Source organism: Palaemon carinicauda, chromosome 40 (genome assembly GCF_036898095.1).
Source record: "Palaemon carinicauda isolate YSFRI2023 chromosome 40, ASM3689809v2, whole genome shotgun sequence".
In the NCBI taxonomy this organism is placed as follows: domain Eukaryota; kingdom Metazoa; phylum Arthropoda; class Malacostraca; order Decapoda; family Palaemonidae; genus Palaemon; species Palaemon carinicauda.
This window is the reverse complement of record NC_090764.1, coordinates 47,666,716-47,688,003: the sequence shown is the minus strand read 5'-3', so window position 1 is coordinate 47,688,003 and position 21,288 is coordinate 47,666,716. Positions and strand designations below refer to the sequence as shown.

Here is a 21,288-nt window from a genome sequence, read left to right as displayed (position 1 = left end):
AACAAGACATATAGTGTGCAATTAAAGAAGAGTCAGACTGAACGCATTTCTCAAAAGTAAATTTGCTATAAAGAATCTCAGATAAACTTTAAAAGAATCATAGTTAAAAAACAAAGATATCCTTTTCTCCTTGCCATGTTCCTAGCATTTCATTCAATTGCTCTACCGCTCTTTCAATAACTATTACTTACTTTCCTCCTCAAATATCTTTCTTCTTCTCTGTACCGTCCCTCTACACCTAGCATGCCTAATTTCCAAATCTTAAGTGCCTTTAAATCTCTTTTGACTGATTCTTGCACTTCTTTTTCCCATCACCATTTTCTCCTTTTGATACACCATATCCGCTAGTTCTTCCCACTAGTTCCTGTTTCCCCAACACTATTTCTTTTGTATCCACCCATATATTTTCCATTCTGCTACCCTGTCCAATTTCCAAGTTAAACCTTCCCAGTCGCCTCTACCAATCCTCCTAAATTGCTCACCATTTTCCCCTCTAAGGTTTCAAACCTTAATTCTTTAATTCCCCTTTCTCTTCTTGTGTTTTCCACCCCTCATTTTAAAATTCATTAGTTGTTTAACAGCTGCTTTCCTAAAAATAACTTTACAGTTCATCAATTGTTTTTGTCAACTCCTCTCACCAGAATGTAATCAATTTGGCTTTCCGCTTCTATACTTTCATAGGTTACCAGGTAGTTATCCAAATTTTGAAACCATGTGTTCGTACACGCCAATTCAAAACTCTGAGCCATATCTGATATATACTCCCATCTTCATTTCTAATTCCAGATCCAACGCCTCCATGTAAAGTACCTCCTCCTCATGTCCATCTTCTCTTCCCCTCTCTGCAATTCATACCTGTTCCTATGATTAGCTTCTCGTCCTCTTTCGCTGTTCTAAATATGTGAATTACATTGTTTAATTGTTACAGAGCAATACAACAAGGCCAGTTGATAAAATCTGAGTATTTCACCGACAGTTGTGCGAGTTGTGAAGATTTGATAAAAAGTAATCTTAGAAGACAGCTATCAAAATGGGATATCAACCAAGTATAGCAATCTATCTTTTTCTTAGGCCTAGCTGCTAACACTTCTCAATTGGTGGCTATAATGACATGCATTTCATTCACAGTTGGAGGAACTAATCTCCGCTCATCATAGATTATGTTGAATTATTTCCTGCAGGATAGTACCAAATGTTTTATGGCAATTTTCTCAACCAATCCTTTGTATTTTGTTTTCTTCATAAAGAATAAAAAAAGAATTATAGTTCATCATAGAGAATTGGTGTTTCATATTTTGAACTTATCCAGTTTGGCAGGGTGTTTGCTAACAGGAAATTTGTTAAAAATGTTGTCATTGGCGGAACTGAAAGTGCTATATAATAATAATGTGTGATTCTGTTTAAGGGAATATGAATGTAAAATTTAAAATAATGGTGATTTGTGCAAGTACAAACATATTCCACTACTTCCAAGTTGCACTAAGACTATAGTCAAGTTTATTTCCTTGATAGTGGTACTGGTGATGTTATAATTGTTGAAAGTCAAATCTTATGGCCCGACGAAGGGAGACAGCAAACTACATATACTAGCTTATTAGTGAGGGTCTTTTAAAATGGATTTAGTTCATCTGCATAGTTTTTGTGAACAGTTTATTGTAGAAGTCAGCAAGTCAGATGTTTCTGGTCTTGTAATGACCGACGGTAATTTTGACAATGGATCATCAGATGCAATACAGATGGTTGCTGTCTTTACATTCCATCACATTTGAGCCTTTTCACGTTTGTCCATCACATCTATAAACTCACAACACACTGCCTTCTCAAGTTTAATGTTTTTCGTAGATAAAATTTTCTTTGGTGCAATTAACTCGTTTGAATATTTGTGAATTTTCTATTTGATTTCCGTATAAGAAATCGCATGAAATGACAAAATAGATATCTCTAGAAATGAACGTATCTCGGTGACTCAAGCTGAATTTATGGCATGTTTTCATCACAATTTCATTATTGTTCATGTAAACGCTGCTTTGGGCTGTTAAGATGTAAGATAAAAGGTATTTTTGAGGTTCTAAACATAAATATTATATCATAAATAAATTATCGCCTTAGTTAAAACTCATTTGGACTTATGAATTCATAGAACCAAATAGATTTATCGTCAATGGGTTTTCCTAAGGCAACAAGGTGCCTATGGAATATAAAAAAGACGTGGTGAAACAGTATGAACCGTTGATCCTCGGGAGTTCTTAGCGATATGTAAGGCATTGTTGTTGCCGGCAATGGTACCGACTCGTAACTTCCAAGAATGACCGTTGGTTTGAAGGAAGGAGATCATGGAAGGCACTGCCTCGGTCGCCTGATGTTTGAGAGAAATGGTTGTCTTTGTGCGATTCAAGCGAATTCGAATACGAAGAATAGCTTTCGACGGATGGCACAGGAGAGGTATAAGAACAATCGATTGGAGAATAGTTATCTGTCAGTGTCAGGCTTCTTTGGTGAATATCGTCATCAGAATTTGAGTATATATATTGAGAGGTCGGTTGGGCCATGGAGGCGCTGCTTAAACAAGGAGACAAATATTCTCCGTTCCACGATGGGCGATTACTCAAGGTTTCGTTTTTCCATTCTGAAAAGAAGATAAACAAATAATAGGAAGTTGTAATTTGTGATTTATGCTTTAGATATGCATTTTTTATAGATTTAAAAGAAAAAAAATCCTGATCTGGATTGAAGACGGGTTCTCTAGTCATTGTCTGAATTTGAATCTCAACTCTGTATAAGAGAGGTGAAGTGCACCAGATATCATTTATGATATATACCGATACGATTGTTGGAAATACTGACTTTCCTGTGAAAATGGCGGATACTTGAACTAGAAATACAAGTTTATAAATGGGATAACTACTCATTATCCCATACAGGATGATCAAATACAGTAGATATCAGAGGGGTCGCATAGATGAACAGATAAATTTTACATTACATAATCTTCTATTTGTGCTAACAAAGTCATCAGTGATAATGATATACTAAGAACGAAAAGTCTGGATCTGATTTAATAAAAATATATTGAAAATGATGTGGTGTATCTTAACCTTGATTTTCTCTTATGGGCAATTCCGGGGTGGAATTTGCAGTATCTTCCCCAAATGTATATAATCATTGTGCTTACTTTTAACAGAATCTTAGTTATATTCAGATTTCAAGTCATTGCTCTGTACACGAGCCAATGCCATATCTATATGCAAAACACCCCATAAGACCTTTGGCTTCGGTGATTAACATAGTGTATTAAGGATTATTGTGCTACGGACATGGTATTGGGTTCTTTTAGGTACTTACGGTTGCACTTTGATCTGAATAATAGTCTTTGTAAATGATTAATACAGAAACAATTCTTAGCTTGTGAACGTCGAATGTCAGCGCGTATGGATACTAGAGATTCATTCATTTATTTGGTATTTCTTTCTGATAAATTGACACTATCAATGAAGATTGACTAATTCATTATTTGTTTATTGGCAGATGCAACAAACATGACAGACAGAAGCTAGTAGCCTTCCCTTAACGAAGCAGAATAATCTTATTTCACCGCTGACCTTCTAACAAAGAAGAAAATTGCCCTACTTGACGTTCTTCCCGAAGAAAACATAAGATGGAGGAGAGCTTTTAAGATCGGTCATGAATTCTTTGAAGCTTTGTGAAATATCGTTTATGTATTAAAAATGTATCTTCAAAAATTCGTCTTTATATTTCAAAGAATATAAAGTTTTCATTTATCAATTTTTGTTAATCAGTTTCGGAGTTTCCAAATACTTCTGTATCAAAATTTTAACCACCAAATCCTTTATAATAGGGTGTCCTTACATCACCCAATGTAATCCTGAAGAAGGGTCACGAAGTGATTCGAAGCACATGTCGACACCAAATAATAAATGGAGAAACGTTAATGCAGTTTTCCTATTATCCTGAAAACTATCTGGAAGGCAGTTTGTCCGGAGAGACACTATCTTCGGTTTTTAGACGCTACTAATATATATATATATAATATATATATATATATATATATATATATATATATATATATATACATATATATACATCAACAACAGGAAGCGCAGCCGTTTCTTATCCACTGCAGGGCAAAGACTTCAGACATGTCCTTATTCATGGCCGGGATATGGCCATTTTTCATAACGCTGGCCAACTGTGGATTGGTGATTTGGAAGACTTTCGTCTGATCGCTCACAGCAAACCATCTTAGTATGGGTGAACCTGACTATAATAGTACATCATTGTTCATCATGTTAGCAGTTTTACTGATTATGGCGTAGACAAGCCTTTCATAACGTTGTTTTATATATATATATATATATATATATATATATATATATATATATATATATATATATATATATATATACTGTATATATATATATATATATATATATATATATATATATATATACTGTATATATATATATATATATATATATATACTGTATATATATATATATATATATATATATATATATATACATATATATATACTGTATATATATATATACTGTATATATATATATATATATATATATATAGAGAGAGAGAGAGAGAGAGAGAGAGAGAGAGAGAGAGAGAGAGAGAGAGAGAGAGAGAGAGAGAGAGAGAGAGAGAGAGAATGTATTGCATAAGATGTTTCAATTAAACAACATCATACAGGTATGATATGACTAATGCAAGTACAAAGACCGAAATACTCGTCGTAAGTATTTCCTCTGTCAAGATGGATAAGTTATCAGTTGAATGCCATTGTTTACAGTAGTGGCTTATTGATTTCTGAGAAAGGAGTTAAAAAAAGAGATTGGCTTTTCTAGGAAACTAGATTAAGTACTTTTGAGGCTCTTGTCAACGTCATAAAACTCGATAATATTTATCATACATTATTAACTATTTTTTTCTATACATCACTTTTACGCTTGGAGGTAGATTAAATTCACTTAAGGTATGATTTTAAAAAAAGCAGCCAAGATCCGTTTTCTCAAGTCTCGAGATAACTATATGAAGTGGCACAACTAATGAAATATCTGATTAGTGTTGGAGAAGTTTGCCATTTAATTTCATTACACAATGCTTTGCATAGTTGAAGTTAGTAATTTTTTGGTTCTTTACAGTTATACATCTGAACTTTACTGAAATCATTTTTTTTATCTAGCTCATATAAGACATTTGAATATTTCTTTTTGCAGATAACACAACTTCAATGGACTAATTTGATAATTTTCCATGATAACTGTTTACTTGTTTTCTTACAAGTGTAAGACTAAATTTAAACATTATTGTAATTTTGCTAAGTAGGCTATAGGCTACTAGTCGTGTTTGTCAACGTACTTTGCTGTATATCTGGCTCTCATCAATTTATCAAGGAAATTTGCTCTGTTTGTTTCTCTATGGAATCTGGGAACAACTCTTCAAAGAACAATTGAGAATTCTCTGTTGGAAACATTTCAGCTTTGAAATCGGTTTTATTATTGCGTACGAAACCAAATCGGTTCTAATTTTGTATTTCTTGTTCACGCTATTATTATTACATCATTATTATTATAACTAGCTAAGCTACAGCCCTAAAGAAACAGATAGAATAATGTGCAATGTTCTCCCTCAAATAGGAGAACAATAACCAACGACAGTGGAAGACCACGATACAAAGGCTATAGCACTACCCAAGATTAGAGAACAATGGGCCCCTTGTGTTATGGTAGAGTACCACACTCAAGTAACCAGAGTTACGAAATCTGGCAAATCTAAATAAATTCTTGAAATAAGATATAAGTAAAGTGTGTTTTTATTACTAGTGATTACTGAATCTTTAGGAATTGATTCCTGGTCATTAGGAATGGCTCTCTCTCTCTCTCTCTCTCTCTCTCTCTCTCTCTCTCTCTCTCTCTCTCTCTCTCTCTCTCTCTCTCTCTCTCTCTCTCTACCTCTCTCTCTCTGAATTGGAACAGAAACTTACCGGTGAATCTGAAATATCTGTATTCGTCCTGGGCGCCTGACACCCTCTCCACTGACGGAGACTTATTGAGGGCCATGCGAAGACTCTGCTTTAGTTCGACCGAAGACAAGTTTGCTGGTTTGCCTGAAAATGAAAACCCATTTTTAGTGATGAAACGATTGAAATAAGTTTCTATTCTTCATATTTATTACCTGATAATAAAATGTGCTTATTCGAAGAGTGATAAGATTGAATATACAGTGACATTATTATTATTATTACTATTATCATTATTATTATTATTATTATCATCATCCCTTTTATGAGTGGGGAACCTTAACGTGATGAAAGGGTTTGTGTAGTGCCATGATCAGCAAAGCTCTACTAGTCAGGGCCACCCATACTAGGTTGGTTTGTTGTGAGCGATCAGACAAGTCTCCCACCATCACCACTCAGCAGTTGGCCAGCGTGGTGATGAAAACTGGCCACATTCATACATGAATAAGGACATGTCTGAGGCATTTGTCCTGAAGTGGACTATGCAGTGGACTGGAAACGGCTACGTTTATTATTATTATTATTATTATTATTATTATTATTATTATCTTAGATATGTGTGGTTTTGATGTTGAGTTTGCCGTTGTATAATCATGTAAGGACTAAAAATGAGAAAGATGATGTCAGTGTATCCTACCTCTCGCCAGAGCCCAGTATCTAAAAAGTACTGCGTCATTGTGCGTAAAGGCACCAGAGCTTTGGTGCGTCCAAAGAATCCTGAAGACACCTTCGTCTCTGTTCACCCACTGTATGACGCGACCTGCCGGGGCGTGGTCTAGGTTCTGCCGCAGAAACTCCTCTAAGCGCAGCTTCCTTCTGCTTTTCACACACAGGTCCATCGGAATATCATAGTTTCCAGGAGCCATGACAATCTGTTGGTGGTTAAGAAAGACTGTTTCATGCAATATTCTTAACTAGTGTACGCAACCCGTAAAAAATGGCGATTAAACTGTATATTTAGATAGATATGCACACACAGATTCAAGCCTCCCCATCCCTCCCCCTTTCCTAACCAAAACACTGGAGTTATGATTTCCGAGTGTACCTCATGGGATACCCATTCTCACAAGGGTATGGTTACTCCCTTTCCCATACTCGAGCGACAGGGAGAGATCGAGTAGTTATACTTCGGGCAATCCTGGTGAGCGTGATCAGAAATAAATTATGTATGTAAACCCAGGCCCTTGCTCTTCATTATATAGGGGAGATATGTCAAGAAATAATCAGGAAGAAAATTGTCTTGTTTCCTTTTAAACGGAAAACGAGGACTTTTCTTGATCAGTCTGTTGCTAGAAACAAGCAAATTAGACCAAAATGAAAAAAAAAAAAAACACTTGTTTTGGTCAACCCTTTACCAACAGTTAGAGAGAAGTACTTAAAAAGCCTGAATTCCCAGATGATGATATTGCAGTCTAAAATCCTACGTATTGAAGTATATCTAGCTACATAATTTGATATATGAAGGTAAAAGGGTACAGGATTTGATTGTAAAGAATATTCAAAATTAGCTCAATGGATGAAATGTAGGCTAGAAGGTGCTTGTATTGTTAGTTCTTTGAAAAAAAAAGAATGGCAATAAGTCGCAAAATTTTCGCTCACACAACCTAATTCAAATTTTCATGGCTGTATCCCGATTTGTTCGTATTCATATTTACTCATAACCAGAAATTCTACTTTATATGCCATAAAACACTAAGGAAAAATAAAAGTTGAATCCAGACCAGTTTTGTCTCACGACCTCATCAAAAGGACTAATTCATTAATAGACAATTTCACAATATATATGGTACAGTGAGAGTACGAACATACATACAAATATTTGTTGACCAAATCATAATAAATAAACCACCTCTATCTGCAAGACAACACGTCCAGGACTTCGTGGGGGGCACTCATATCCGATTAGCTAAGTGAGATCGTTAAAGGGTCCCTTATCAAATGGCCAGGTATTTCTTTTCTAGGCCTTCAAATAGTTACCTACAATTTCTTTATACTAATACGAGATGATCTTGAATAAATTTTCATATCGCTGCATATCTACAAGTACGCGCACACACACACACACACACATATATATATATATATATATATATATATGTATATATATATGTATATATATATATATATGTATATATATATGTATATATGTATATATATATACACACACACACACATATATATATATATATATATATATATATATATAGATACATATAAATATATACTGTATACCTACAAATATATACATTTATACATATAAATAGATGCATACACACCCATATACATATATGCATACATAAGGATTTATGCATGTACACATATCTATGCACATACACATTTGCATATATATATATATATATATATATATATATATATATATATATATATGCGCAAATATATGCGTTGAAATCTGTAAGTTTTAAGCTATCTTATTTTACTAGTTAATGTCTACTTAAATCTGTATTTTGAGTTGCATAAATGGCTTAAGTACATAAGCTGAATTCATGTTGACCATTATGAAGAAACACGTGTTCTCCGGGTTCGTTTAGACCAATTTTACCTTTTAAGTATCTTATGTAGATTTATTGCATGTAGTTTATAACTCTTCCTTAAATACCGTTTTAAATTACGTTATTATGGATGTTACTCTGTATAATTTGGTGTAACAGCAAGTGATTTTTTTAAGAAGTTCTTTCGAAGGCAAAACTGTTAACGGAGTTCGTTTTATATATATATATATATATATATATATATATATATATATATATATATATATATTAATTTTAACTTGTTTAACTTTAATCCGGACTGCATTGATACATAAATTCATACAAACTCACGTGTTCGTATATGCATGCATGTATATATATATATATATATATATATATATATATATATATATATATATATATATATATATATATACCAACTGATATTATAAATGAGCTCATTTGCCAGTTTTTCAAAACGTGTTAGTTTAGCTTTAATGGTATTTTCTATGAAGAAGAGTTATGCAAGGGTATGGGTAATCACGCATATACAGTAAATAGTTTTTTCTTCTAGAAATATTGAGTCCTTCAGTTTGATCCTCTCAATTTAAGTAGTTTGTTATTATGTCGCTAATGTTCTGGGAATCCCAACTAAAGTGTCTATGCTTGAGGGTTTGCTTGCTGTTATTAAGTCGGTGGTTCTACCAATAAAAATATTTCTAGAAAAGGAATGAAATAACAGTAATCCCTTCTAAGATGTTTTGATTGTTAGTTAGCTAATGATTTAAATATCTATATTCAGTAAGCCAACCAATAAATTATCTTATATACATTTCCATTCAGACCATTCTAGAAATATAGAATCATCTGTATTTTCCCCCTAAACATCTGGGGACACTATGATTAAGTAATAAGTTTAATAGTAGCGTTTAAAGATAACGGCAAAGTTAATAATAGTTCTCAAAATGATGATAAGGTTGTATAAGGTATTCCATAATAAGAATGTAATCTATCTCAAACATCTAAAGACATCTATTCAAAGAAACCAAAAAGCATAAGACAACAGTAACAAAACGTTACAATTTACTAAGCCTTAGCTGTTTATTGACTTAACCCAGATCATTAGATTGGTTGGTCGGATGCCGACACAGTAATCCATGTTAAGGACTTTACCCAATATTGACTTTGACTTTCCCCAAAGAAATCTTTTGGAATCCATGTTAATTACCCAAACCAAAGGTCAATCCTTATTCCAAGTCATGGTCTGTTTTCAAGTGGTCCTGCAGTCTATTAACCTACATTCCTAAATCAGACTCGTATGGGGTATCAAGAAGCTGACTCCATAGGAATCCTATGTCATGTATTAATACGATGATCTGTGAGTTTGATGGCGTCAATAAACGAAAGTACTAACCCCAATAAAGTTTTTTTTTCCAGAAATATTTACCATTAAAGTAATTTCCCTATGGGTTTGTAAATACATTAAAAGTGTTTGCGGCTTATTTGAAAAAATAATAAAAAATCGAGTGTTAGTGATAGAAATACCATAAAATGGCCAAGTGGTACATATATACCAATCAGCTGTAATGGTGGTGATGGGTTGATTTCGATTTTAATTAAAAATCATGAATTTAAATGATGAAATATAGCTGAGTCAGAAACATCTTTTATCTCTCTTTACAGCCGAATAGGCTAAGTTTTGCCGTTTACACTTATTTCTATAGACGCTTAGGTTCGAATCCTTTAGGACGGTCACAAGTATATCATGAACGGAATTTTTCAATGGGTTTGTGATCCTGTGACAGAGTGAATTCGATATCAAATTTTAGTCGAGGCTTATTTGAAAAAAATATGTTATGGAATATAAAGTCACGCTTGAAATTGCAGTACCGAAAATTATGATTCTAAGAACTATCCTGCGTCCTATATTTCTTTATTATAAACTCATTAAACTGTTTCCTCTTTTGAAAACACAAACACATTGCACATCCATGCACATAAATACCTTTTGCTATCAAATACACACTATTTCAGGGTCAAAGGCACAAGGGGAAATTCTTTTTATGATAAGAATTTCTGGTGGCAAGGATTTGAACCTTTGTTTAGTGGATATCAAGGTGATATTCAACTATTCTTATCATATAAAGAATTTCCCCTTGGATCTTTGACCCCGAGGCAGGGTGAATTTGATATTAAATGATAGGCAATATGTGGCTTGATACTGAAATGATACTTGAATAAATGAAAATCACTAGTGTTTGGTATGAAATTAATATATATGTATATATATATATATATATATATATATATATATATGTATGTATGTATGTATATATATATATATATATATATATATATACATATATATATATGTGTGTGTGTATACATATATATATATATATATATATATATATATATGTATGTATGTATGTATGTATGTATATTTGTGTATATATATGTGTGTATACATATATATATATATATATATATATATATATATATATGTATGTATGTATGTATATGTATATATATACATATACATACATACATACATACATACATACATGCAGTATATATCTATATGGTGAATATTTTTTGGCTTATATAGGTATATATTTTTTCATTCAGAACGTGTTGAGAATTATTTTGTATATACCTGTATCATAAAATCTCCCAAGCTTAATTTCATATAATTTAGCAAAGCTTATTTAGTTTGAAGCTCCTTTTCTCTTTATAATTTTCGTATGTAAATAAGCACGTGCAGCTGTTAGAGTAAAGGGGTATAGGATTTTTAAAAAATATTTTCCTGAGAATTGAGAACTTGAGAACCACTGAGTTCTTTATTTTACAATTTGTGATTTGTTTAATCATCTTTATATTTTATCTGATCTCCAATTATGAAGTCTTAGAATATACATTTATTTTAAATGACCTGTTTACTAATGTTTTTAATTCTTTATGTCTTGATTAATAGAGATCCACATATCCTGATTGAATACGAAATGAAGTCAAAATTTCTTCCGAACTTCGTCCAAAAAATCTTCTATTTTTATGAGATATAAAAACATACATTTAGTCACAAAATTCAATAATTATTTTTGAGCAATGTTGATAAAGTTCATTACTGTCTAATACATCAGTTCTGTAAGTTGATTGCCACAGAAAATTCAGCACGAATCATCCGTCTCTGTATAGAGCTGTTCAGCTAATAATGATTTGTTATACCACCGAGCATAGATCAATGTAGTCATATGGGGTTGAAGTAAACTGTATATTTAATGTATTTTGCATATTTTTCTGGCAAAAAAAGATGAAAAGAATGTGAATAAATAAAATATATGTGATCACTAATTAATACTGTACTTCAGAGGAGCTACTTACAGTACTGTACGAGACAACGATAGCTTTCTTCCTTTAAGAGAGTCTCCTAGTTCAACCCTTGGCGTACAAGTGACAACGGTGATCTGGCGAGTTCTCTGATTAGAAAGAAAATGTTTCATTGTCGCGTTTACTTCTTATACCCGAGGTTCATGGCCCAGGGGTCCACCCTTAGTATCTCTTATCATTAATGCAGCAGAATTGCTGATTATAGATGACTCGTTGGGTTATTTTGTTTTTGACTTTGACTGCGCACATGAACTCAGTCGACAGTCGTCTTAGTCGTTTCTGTCATTTGTAAAAGCTTTCATTGGCTTCTCTGAGGAAACAATTATGGGAGATACTCTTACTGAGACTTAGGCTAATTTTTAAAAATAATTCTGATTTCACGTAAACTATTACAACTCGTAGTTGAGCGTTCCTTAGGGGCAATTAAAAGGAAACTAACAAAATTTGTCTACATACAGACCAGGTTAATCAGTAACACCTTTATCAACCAAATTACTTTGGTTTAAAGCTTTAAAGGCCACTCATGAATGGCAGAGGCAAGGGACAGTGACATTACCCTATCAAGCAGGGCAATGCCCTAGAGACTGGCCATATAGGCTATACATATGATCAGCGCCCAAGCTCCCTCTCCACCCAAGCTAGGACCAAGGAGGGCCAGGCAATGGGTGCTGATGACTCCGCAGATAGACATATAGGCTCCCCCAAACACCCCATCCTTAGCTCACAAGGATGGCGAGATTGCAGCGACCAAAGAAACTGACGAGTTCGAACCCCAGTCTGGCGTTCACCAGTCAGGGATGTTACCACATCGGCCACCGCAACCCTTAAAAAATTCGCTTATTCATTTCTTGAATCTTACTCAGGGGTAACCTTGAGATAAAGTTCATGAGATGAAAGTGAAATATCTGTACACAGATAACTTATACGTATATTGACAGTCTTCTTGAATCTGCAGTCTAAGGTGTTTACTGAAGTGAATTAAGACCAGGAAAAAATTTATGAATTTATTTAGGCTACAGGAGACTTGTTTTAAACTTCTAAATTTTCAGTATATGTTTAGTCCAGTCATATGGAGGAAATAATACATCAATGTATGAGTGTGACGTCAGGAATTAATTTAGTTAATTCAATATGAGATTTTTTTTATTTTTTTCTACCTTTCTCATTAAGTATAAGGGAATACAATGCGTCTAGATCCATATGCAATCTAGAAAAAGTTTGGAAATTAGCCACCGTAAGAAAAAATTGACCTTTTGTAAAACTAAGAACTTTTTAAACAAGATCCTTCCATCATTATTACCTCCGACAACGAAGTTGGAAGGAGGTTATTTTTTACCCCCTGTTTGTGAGTTTGTTTGTGAACAACTTCGCTGCCACAATTTTAATCGTAGAGTAATGAAACTTGCAGGGATTAACTATTATGTAAAAAGCTGGAACTTATTAAAATTTGGAATGTCATGGTCAAAGGTTAAGGTCGAGGTCACGGTTAAGCAAAACGTCTAATTCATAGCCATAAGTTTGGACATGGTTGTCACAGAGACTTCAAAATTGGTTCATATTTGAGTGTATGAAAATCCATGCTAATTAATACATGTTAAGGTCAGGGTCGAGCAAAAGCTCATGAAATAAGATGCCGTGACGGAGGCTTGCGCTCTACTGAGTGCCCCTCTAGTTATTATTTTTATTATTATTAGCTTAGCTACAACTCTCGTCGAAAAAGAAAGATGCTATAACGCCAAGCTCCAACAGGGAACATACCCCAGCGAGGAAACGGCACAAGGAAACGGATAGAATAGTGTGCCTGAGTGTGTTCTCAAGCAAGAGAACTCTAACCCTAGGCAGTGGTAGGCAATGGTACAGAGGCTATGGCACTACCCAAGACTAGATAACAATGGTTGGATTTTGGAGTGTCCTTCTCCTAGAAGAGCTGCTTACCATAGCAAGAGAGTTTCTTCTACCCTTACCAAGTGGAAAGCAGAGGATATTCTAACAACAAGTAAGTTGGCCAGATACTACCGCTAAAGAGTTTTGGGACCTTTGACTGGTCAGACGGTACTACATTGGATCCTTCTCTACAGTTACGACTCATTTTTCCTTTGCCTACACATACACCAAATATTCTGTACCGTAGTTGTTCAGTGGCTACTTTCCTCTTGGTAAGGGAGAGCTGCTTACCATAGCTAGAGAGTTTCTTCTACCCTTACCAAGTGGAAAGCAGAGGATATTCTAACAACAAGTAAGTTGGCCAGATACTACCTCTAAAGAGTTTTGGGCCCTTTGACTGGTCAGACGGTACTACATTGGATCCTTCTCTACAGTTACGACTCATTTTTCCTTTGCTACACATACACCAAATATTCTGTACCGTAGTTGTTCAGTGGCTACTTTCCTCTTGGTAATGGTAGAAGAGAATCTTTAGCTATGGAAAGCAGCTCTTCTAGAAGGACACGCCAAAATCAAACCATTGCTTTCTAGTCTGGGTAGTGCCAGAGTCTCTGTACTATGGTCTTCCACCGTCTTTGGGTAGAGTTCTCTTACTTGGGGGTATACTCTAGCCCAGTATTCTATCTTATTTCTTTTCCTCTTGTTTTTTGAAGTTTGCAAGGTTTATATATGAAAAATTTATTCTAATGTTACTATTCTTAGAATATTCTAATTGTTCATTACTTATCTTGTACAGTAGTTTATTTATTTCCTTTCCTCACTAGGCTATTTTCCATTGGGTTTAGATATGCTGATTTTCCCACTAGGGTTGTAGCTTATAATAATAATAATAATAATAATAATAATAATGAATATGGGTAGGACATACAAAGAGAATGACAGATAATAAATGGACAATAAGAATAACAGAATGGATCCCTAGAGAATGTAAAAGAAGCAGGGGAAGGAAGAGAAGACGATGGATTGAAGAACTAAGAAAGTTTGCGGGTGTGGACTGGCATAGAAAGATCATAAACAGACGCACGCGGAAGTGCATGTCCGAGGCCTTTGTTCTCTAGTGGACTAGTAACGGTTGATGATGATGATGATGACGATGATGACATACATATATACATACATACATACATATATATATATATATATATATATATATATATATATATATATATATATGATTATTTTCTAGGAGGCGACATTCCTTGAGCGTATTAGATAGTGGTAAAATTATTTCGGGACGATTATTTGGAAGCTTTCTAGCTTGGAACATCAATACAGTATTTTGTAAAATGATCTTAGGCAAAACAATCGCCATCATTATAGCAAACAGAAGCCTATAGCTGATCATGTTAGTGAAAGCATAGGAAGATGGACTAAAGCCTTATCAACTCAGTGGTTTACTGCTTCAAGATATTTTGCAATAGTAAATTTAGTATATATAATTAATTTTGCTTTCAGATATCTGATCTCTAACATCTAAAGATAGTCAGAAAATGACGTTAATCTAAGAGCAGAGTTTCTGGCATCAAGCAGGAACCAAATTTTTCATATAAGCTGTACAAGGACTCATGAATTGAAACAGAGACTGAACATATAAATGTATGAAACACAATGCATCTGGAAAAAACGCACTAATTTCCATATTGGAGCTATCGAGTTATATCTATTCTGGGAGGCCCCATTGGGCAACTTGGTTCAGCAAAAACTATTTATTCTGATGGTTGAACAGGTATATAGGAAATATAGGTTGCAGAAATTAAGAAATCCGTTAGATATTATGCAGTAAGGTATACAATCTCTAAGGGGTCTTTCAAATAACAACCCTCGGAGGATACTGTAGTTATTTATGCACAAGAACCTTACCGCAGGGTGCATCTGATGGCATTCTGTGAATCTTTCATGAAAAATTATATCATGCTATGATGTACAAATAGAATGAATTGACTATTCTTTTTCCTATATCATAATTTTCTATTAATATTTTCTAATCACCGAATCAATAAACAGATTTTCACTATTGTATTGAAGTACATTAATGAAAACTTGAATGGGCACCTTTCACCTGAATGTTCATTCATCTTGTCACACTTTTAATAATTTGTGTCAAAATCAATTCTAAAATCAACCCGAATAATCAAATCATTACTCTGTATGCATGCATACATCTATAAGCCAAAGACAGTATGTTGTTCACTGCAAACGATGCTGTCAAACAAGTCTAGCTTATTGGTTAGTATATGAATGTAGGAAAAATGTCTAGAAATATTCTTTAAAAACAAATGTCCGGAATTTATGACGATTTTTTTTTCTATTTCAGTATTCAATACGAATTGACGAATAAGTGATATCTTATCTTTTTATTTAGTACCATATGGCGGTTTACGTTTTTATTATGTATAAGCCTTTGATAGTGTGCACCGGCCAATTTTGTGGAGAGTACTGCGTTATTATGGAGTTCCTCTTAAATATGTAACTTTAAGTCTGTTCATGAGCATAGCAAGTGCAAAGTTATTGTTAGTGGAGTCCTATTATATGAGTTTCCAGTGAACTGTGGAGTATTCCAAGGGAATGTGTTGTCGCCTATGATGTTTATCCTCCTCATGGATTTTGTAATTCATAGAACAGTACGGGATGGTTCAGAAGTATTGGACTGGATTGGTAACATTAAATTAGCTGACCTAGAGTATGCTGATGACGCTGTCCTTATTGGCAGACAACCACGGAACTTGCAAAGCTTGCTTACCAGAATGCATGAAATATCACATGAGGTTGGGCTCAAGATAAATAGAAGAAAGACAGAGATGATGAGAAGGAAAAATGCAATGGAAGATGAAATATCATTGTAAGGAGAAAGGATTGAGGTGGAATCATTTTAATATTTAGGAACTATGTCTTTTGATACAGGATCTTTAGAATTTGAGTTTAATGAAAGATTGAAAAAAGCAAATTAGAAAATTTCTAGATTAAGAAAAAATTTGGAAATCAAATCGCCTGGAATTACATATAAAAATCAGGCTATATATCAGTTAAGTGAGATCGGTGTTACTGTTTGGAAACGAGTCGTGGTATGACAACAAAACTTTCTCGAACAGACTTTATAGATTTGAGAACAAACCACTCAGAAGAATATTGGTAGTTGAATGGCAGGACAAGCTTATACATTAAACTTTAAGAGAGATTAGTCGAGTGTCATATGTTTATGAGATCATGGTGAGGGGTAGATGGAGATGGTTTGGGCATGCTCTTCGCACTCCCAAAGAGAGATTAGTTCACCAAACTTTCAACTGGCCTCCACAAGGCACGAGAAGAGTTGGAAGACCCTGGCCTACATGGCTGAGGACTATGCAGCGTGAAGTAGGAGATGATGAAAGGAGAAGGATTGATTCAAAAGCTCAAGATAGAGACGACTGACGAAATCTAATCGAAGCCCTTTGCGTCAATAGGCGTAGGAGATAATGATGATAAAACTTATATCGCTTAAATTTAAGAGAATATAACTTTATATATATATATATATATATATATATATATATATATATATATATATATATATATACTGTATATATATACATACATATATATATATATATATATATATACATACATATATTTGCATATACACACACACACATATATATATATATATATATATATATATATATATATATATATATACATATAGATATGTCTATATATGCAAATATATATACATATAAATATGCATTGTAGGGACGAAAGGGAAGGTAAAAAGACATTGATTGAAGGTGGTACTTTAGTGTTATAGGTAACATCATTGGATTCACACTGTGAATGAATATAAAAGGAAATCACATTTATAGAAGAGAATGGTCTCTCTGAACCTTTAGTTCCTTCATGATTTCAAATAAATATAATTTATTTCGGTTGAACTGGGTGAATTAGAATAAAATTATTTTCTTTTGTGTAAACGCCAATGAGAGGTAAGGGGCGGGGCTTAAGGTTTTGTTGAGTAGTGCAGTTCGATATGTATTCATTCTGGCGTTCAAACTTTGCACGGGAAAGTTTGAATTTTTAGGGTATTATCATATACTGTGATAACTGGTATCAAGTTTAGCGGTAACACGTTTTTGAGCATACATGTATATGACAAGCTGCTTGTCTAATGAAAACTTCAGTAGTTTTCAGATGTGGTTGATTATGGAATGTGGAATTAAAATTGTGTGGGAGTGACTTCCTGTAATGCAAGAACGCTAAATGTGTAATGCAAGAACGCTAAATGCAAAAAAATAAATATTATTTTGTTCTTTGGTTGTTTATTATTTCTTATTAAGTGGGATTACAAAAGAATGAAGACTTAGCATAAGAAAATAATACGGGATAAATGGAAAACAGACCATGGCTTAAATTTAAATTAAGACCTTTAGTAGAGGCAGTCAAAAATGATTTATCAATGGGAAGCCAAAACATTATTAACGGGCTCTCTAGAGACAGACATCTTATGCAGCTTTGTCCTGACAGAAATGGCAGATGTTTGACCGACACAAAATAAGTTACATTCTGGAAAAAGAATACTGAACATTGCATTATCGTCATTTCCAGAGTTACTCTTAATCTGCATATGTTTCAATGTAAAACTATACTTAAACACTACCCTTATCCTTAGTTTTTTCAAAAGGGATGTGATATCTAAAAAAAATTCATGTAATGGTTAACAAAATTTGTTATTCATTGCTTATTTTTCTCTAACTGGGCAGTAAGAAATATTTTCTTAGCTCTATTCATTCGGTTTTCTAAAATATACTTGGGAAAATAGAGATTGGCGGAAATTTCTTCAATTTTAGTAAACCCAATTTTTTTATGTGCTCAGGGCAGTATTCCATGTGCCTTAGGGTACGTATTGAACAACAAATGAATCTTTTATATATTCAGAATGGCTTGACTAGAAACATTTATATAATAAGTTATCAGTTGGCTTTCTGAAGAGAAAATTTTAATTTATCGGCTTCTTTTACATTCAAAACGTTTAAAAACGGGATACTGATGTTCTTTCCATTTTTTATAGTAAATTTTATGGATTGAACTTAGAATAAACGATAGCAACAAACCACCCCAAATACTATCCTAAAGAAATGTACATTAATACTAAACTTTTACTTTTTAGTACACAAACAAATAAGTTGAATAACAATATTGGTTGGTAATGGGAAATCACTTGAAATGTGATTAACCTGTAGTTTTACGTTATGCTTATATTTGTATTTCATCACAAAAATCAACATTATTTTTTATACATGAAAGTGAAATGGAGCCTGAAGTCCGAGAAAGTGTTCGTTACTAAATATCTAGATAATTCACAAGTGATAGATCATGTTGCACTGATAATTGTTCTTATTCTATTTCCGCTTTATGGTATTTTATGAAAGCATTTATTTGTTGACAGTTACAGGACGGCAATATCAAAATATTTTACTATTTCTTTAACTATTGCGGGAAAGGTCTGCTTCGTAAATTTACGAGTGTTTGTGGCTGTAATTGTTATATTTTTTCTTCTCACTATTCAATTTGCTTTATAGATAAGTGTTACCTATATCATATCTCAGTACAAAAGGAATTTGTCCTAAGTGTCTTTTGTAAGTAAATAGTTTTAACTCCAGTAATGACATTCTCTCTCTCTACGTTTATGTTTTTGTAATAAATAATTTTGTTTCATTGTCCCATGTTTCTCGTCTTCTTTAACACACTTAACTGACCAGTATATAGATCAAAATTATCACTTCCTGATACAACCCTGGAGCATAAGTAGTGGGCTACCCTCAAATCTGCAGGCTTTACTTAACAGTTCAACCTCTACTTAAAATAGATGGTTCTGTCAATCACTGTCTAAAGAAAAATGCAACTCTTTTGGCTGATGTGTTTGACAGCAAGCAAAGTAATGAGAAACTCGATCTTCTTCATTCCTACTTTCTCGAGGCTAAAGTGACTATATAGTGCAGCTTTTTGATCCCGTGAAATTAAAACGTTCTAGGAGTCTAGGGTAAATGTATTTGCGGTAACTCTAGCCCGGCTGATTACCGCCAAATTTCCCTAACGCCAATGTTACCTAAATTGTTTGAACATCTCTTGGCAAAATGTCTAACTAAGTATATTTAAAAGTGAACATTTTGATTTTCGCAATAGCATTAAAGGATGTGATATTCTCCTTACAATTTTCAATGCTGTACAGAAATCCCTAGATTGTACTGTAGTTATTAAGGTCGTGTGATTAACCTTTAATTTAGTGCAGCCTTTGACTGATAATCACAAGACCATTATTTTCGAACCTAAACAGATGGGAATAGCTGGGTCTTTTCTTAACATTAATATTGAAATTTCAAGTAATAGATTGCAGAGAGTTGGTGGACACCATAATTACTACAGTAATGTGATATCTGGTGTTCCTCAGGGTAGCGTTCTTGGCTTATTACTTTTCACACTATATACAAAAGATACGTGGTTTGGCCTAGAAAACAGGCTTGTTGCATGTGCAGATGCAGGTACTGTCTTTACATCAATTTCATATTCTCAAACTAGACATATGATTGTAGAATTCCTTAATAGAGATCTGGCTAAAATTGGCGTATGGCGCAAATTATGTGGCATGAAATTGAACCCTAACGAAACTCAGGGCATGATTGGAAGTAGGTCGACGACAGTGGCTCCCAAACATCCAGATCTTTGCATTGATAATATCTTTAACTACTGTATATAAAATTCATTTAATATAAAGGCCATGGTGGTGAAATTCTTAAGATATTGTTAGCGTTAGCAGCAGCTTTTTTTTCACCGTGCGAATTACATGCAAATCTCACTATAGTTATGAGAAATATCTTTCTGGTTTAACGGCTGCGAAATAGATAAAAATTCCTAAGACTTTGGTAAAAATTATATACAAATAGTCATGAAATAAGCAGAGAGTAGTTTGTGAAATTTCTTTTAGAATTGCACAACGACCTAATTTAGTAATTCTTGCTAAACGTTTCCTGAATGGCAAAGACTGATAGATGTAATGTAAAACTTCTTACTATAAATCAAAGTGCTCTTACACATATTGCTAAACCCTTTATCGCAAAGTGAAAATACGACTAAAGATCTACTGCAAAAGACAAAGCCTTATAAACGATGAAAAATTCCGAGCATAACAGCGAAAAGTTGACAAAAGTTTCATATATTCATCAAACCTAATTTTGAATGTTTACTCGAAAAGGAAAATTTCTTTTAAATACTTCTGAATTTCTGACGAAACCTTACCTTTCTAAATAGTACTACGATACGACACACTTGGAGATTTTAACAGCTAAAATATACCATGAAAATGGTAAACACTTGATCTATTATTAATCGGATCCAATTAAAACGTCATAAAGGTAAAGTAGAATGGCATCTCAGGTTTTGAAGAAAACTTCA

General features: G+C 33.6%; 1 protein-coding gene across 2 annotated transcripts in view; it reads right to left on the bottom strand.

The window, feature by feature from the left end:
• Positions 1–1,635: 1,635 nt before the first annotated feature.
• The window catches only part of LOC137631760 (uncharacterized), a 39,277-nt gene continuing 19,624 nt past the window's right edge, over positions 1,636–21,288 (bottom strand). Inside the window, exons 1-4 of one of the 2 annotated variants that reach the window (XM_068363694.1) lie at positions 11,920–12,067; positions 6,687–6,921; positions 6,014–6,136; positions 1,636–2,626 (exon numbers count right to left, since the gene is read on the bottom strand). In XM_068363694.1, coding sequence (XP_068219795.1) covers positions 2,247–2,626; positions 6,014–6,136; positions 6,687–6,915 — 732 coding nt within the window. In that variant the 5' untranslated portion in view covers positions 6,916–6,921; positions 11,920–12,067 and the 3' untranslated portion in view covers positions 1,636–2,246. Of the gene's footprint in view, positions 2,627–6,013; positions 6,137–6,686; positions 6,922–11,919; positions 12,068–21,288 lie in introns of those variants that run through there. The other variant, XM_068363695.1, reaches the window with a different exon arrangement.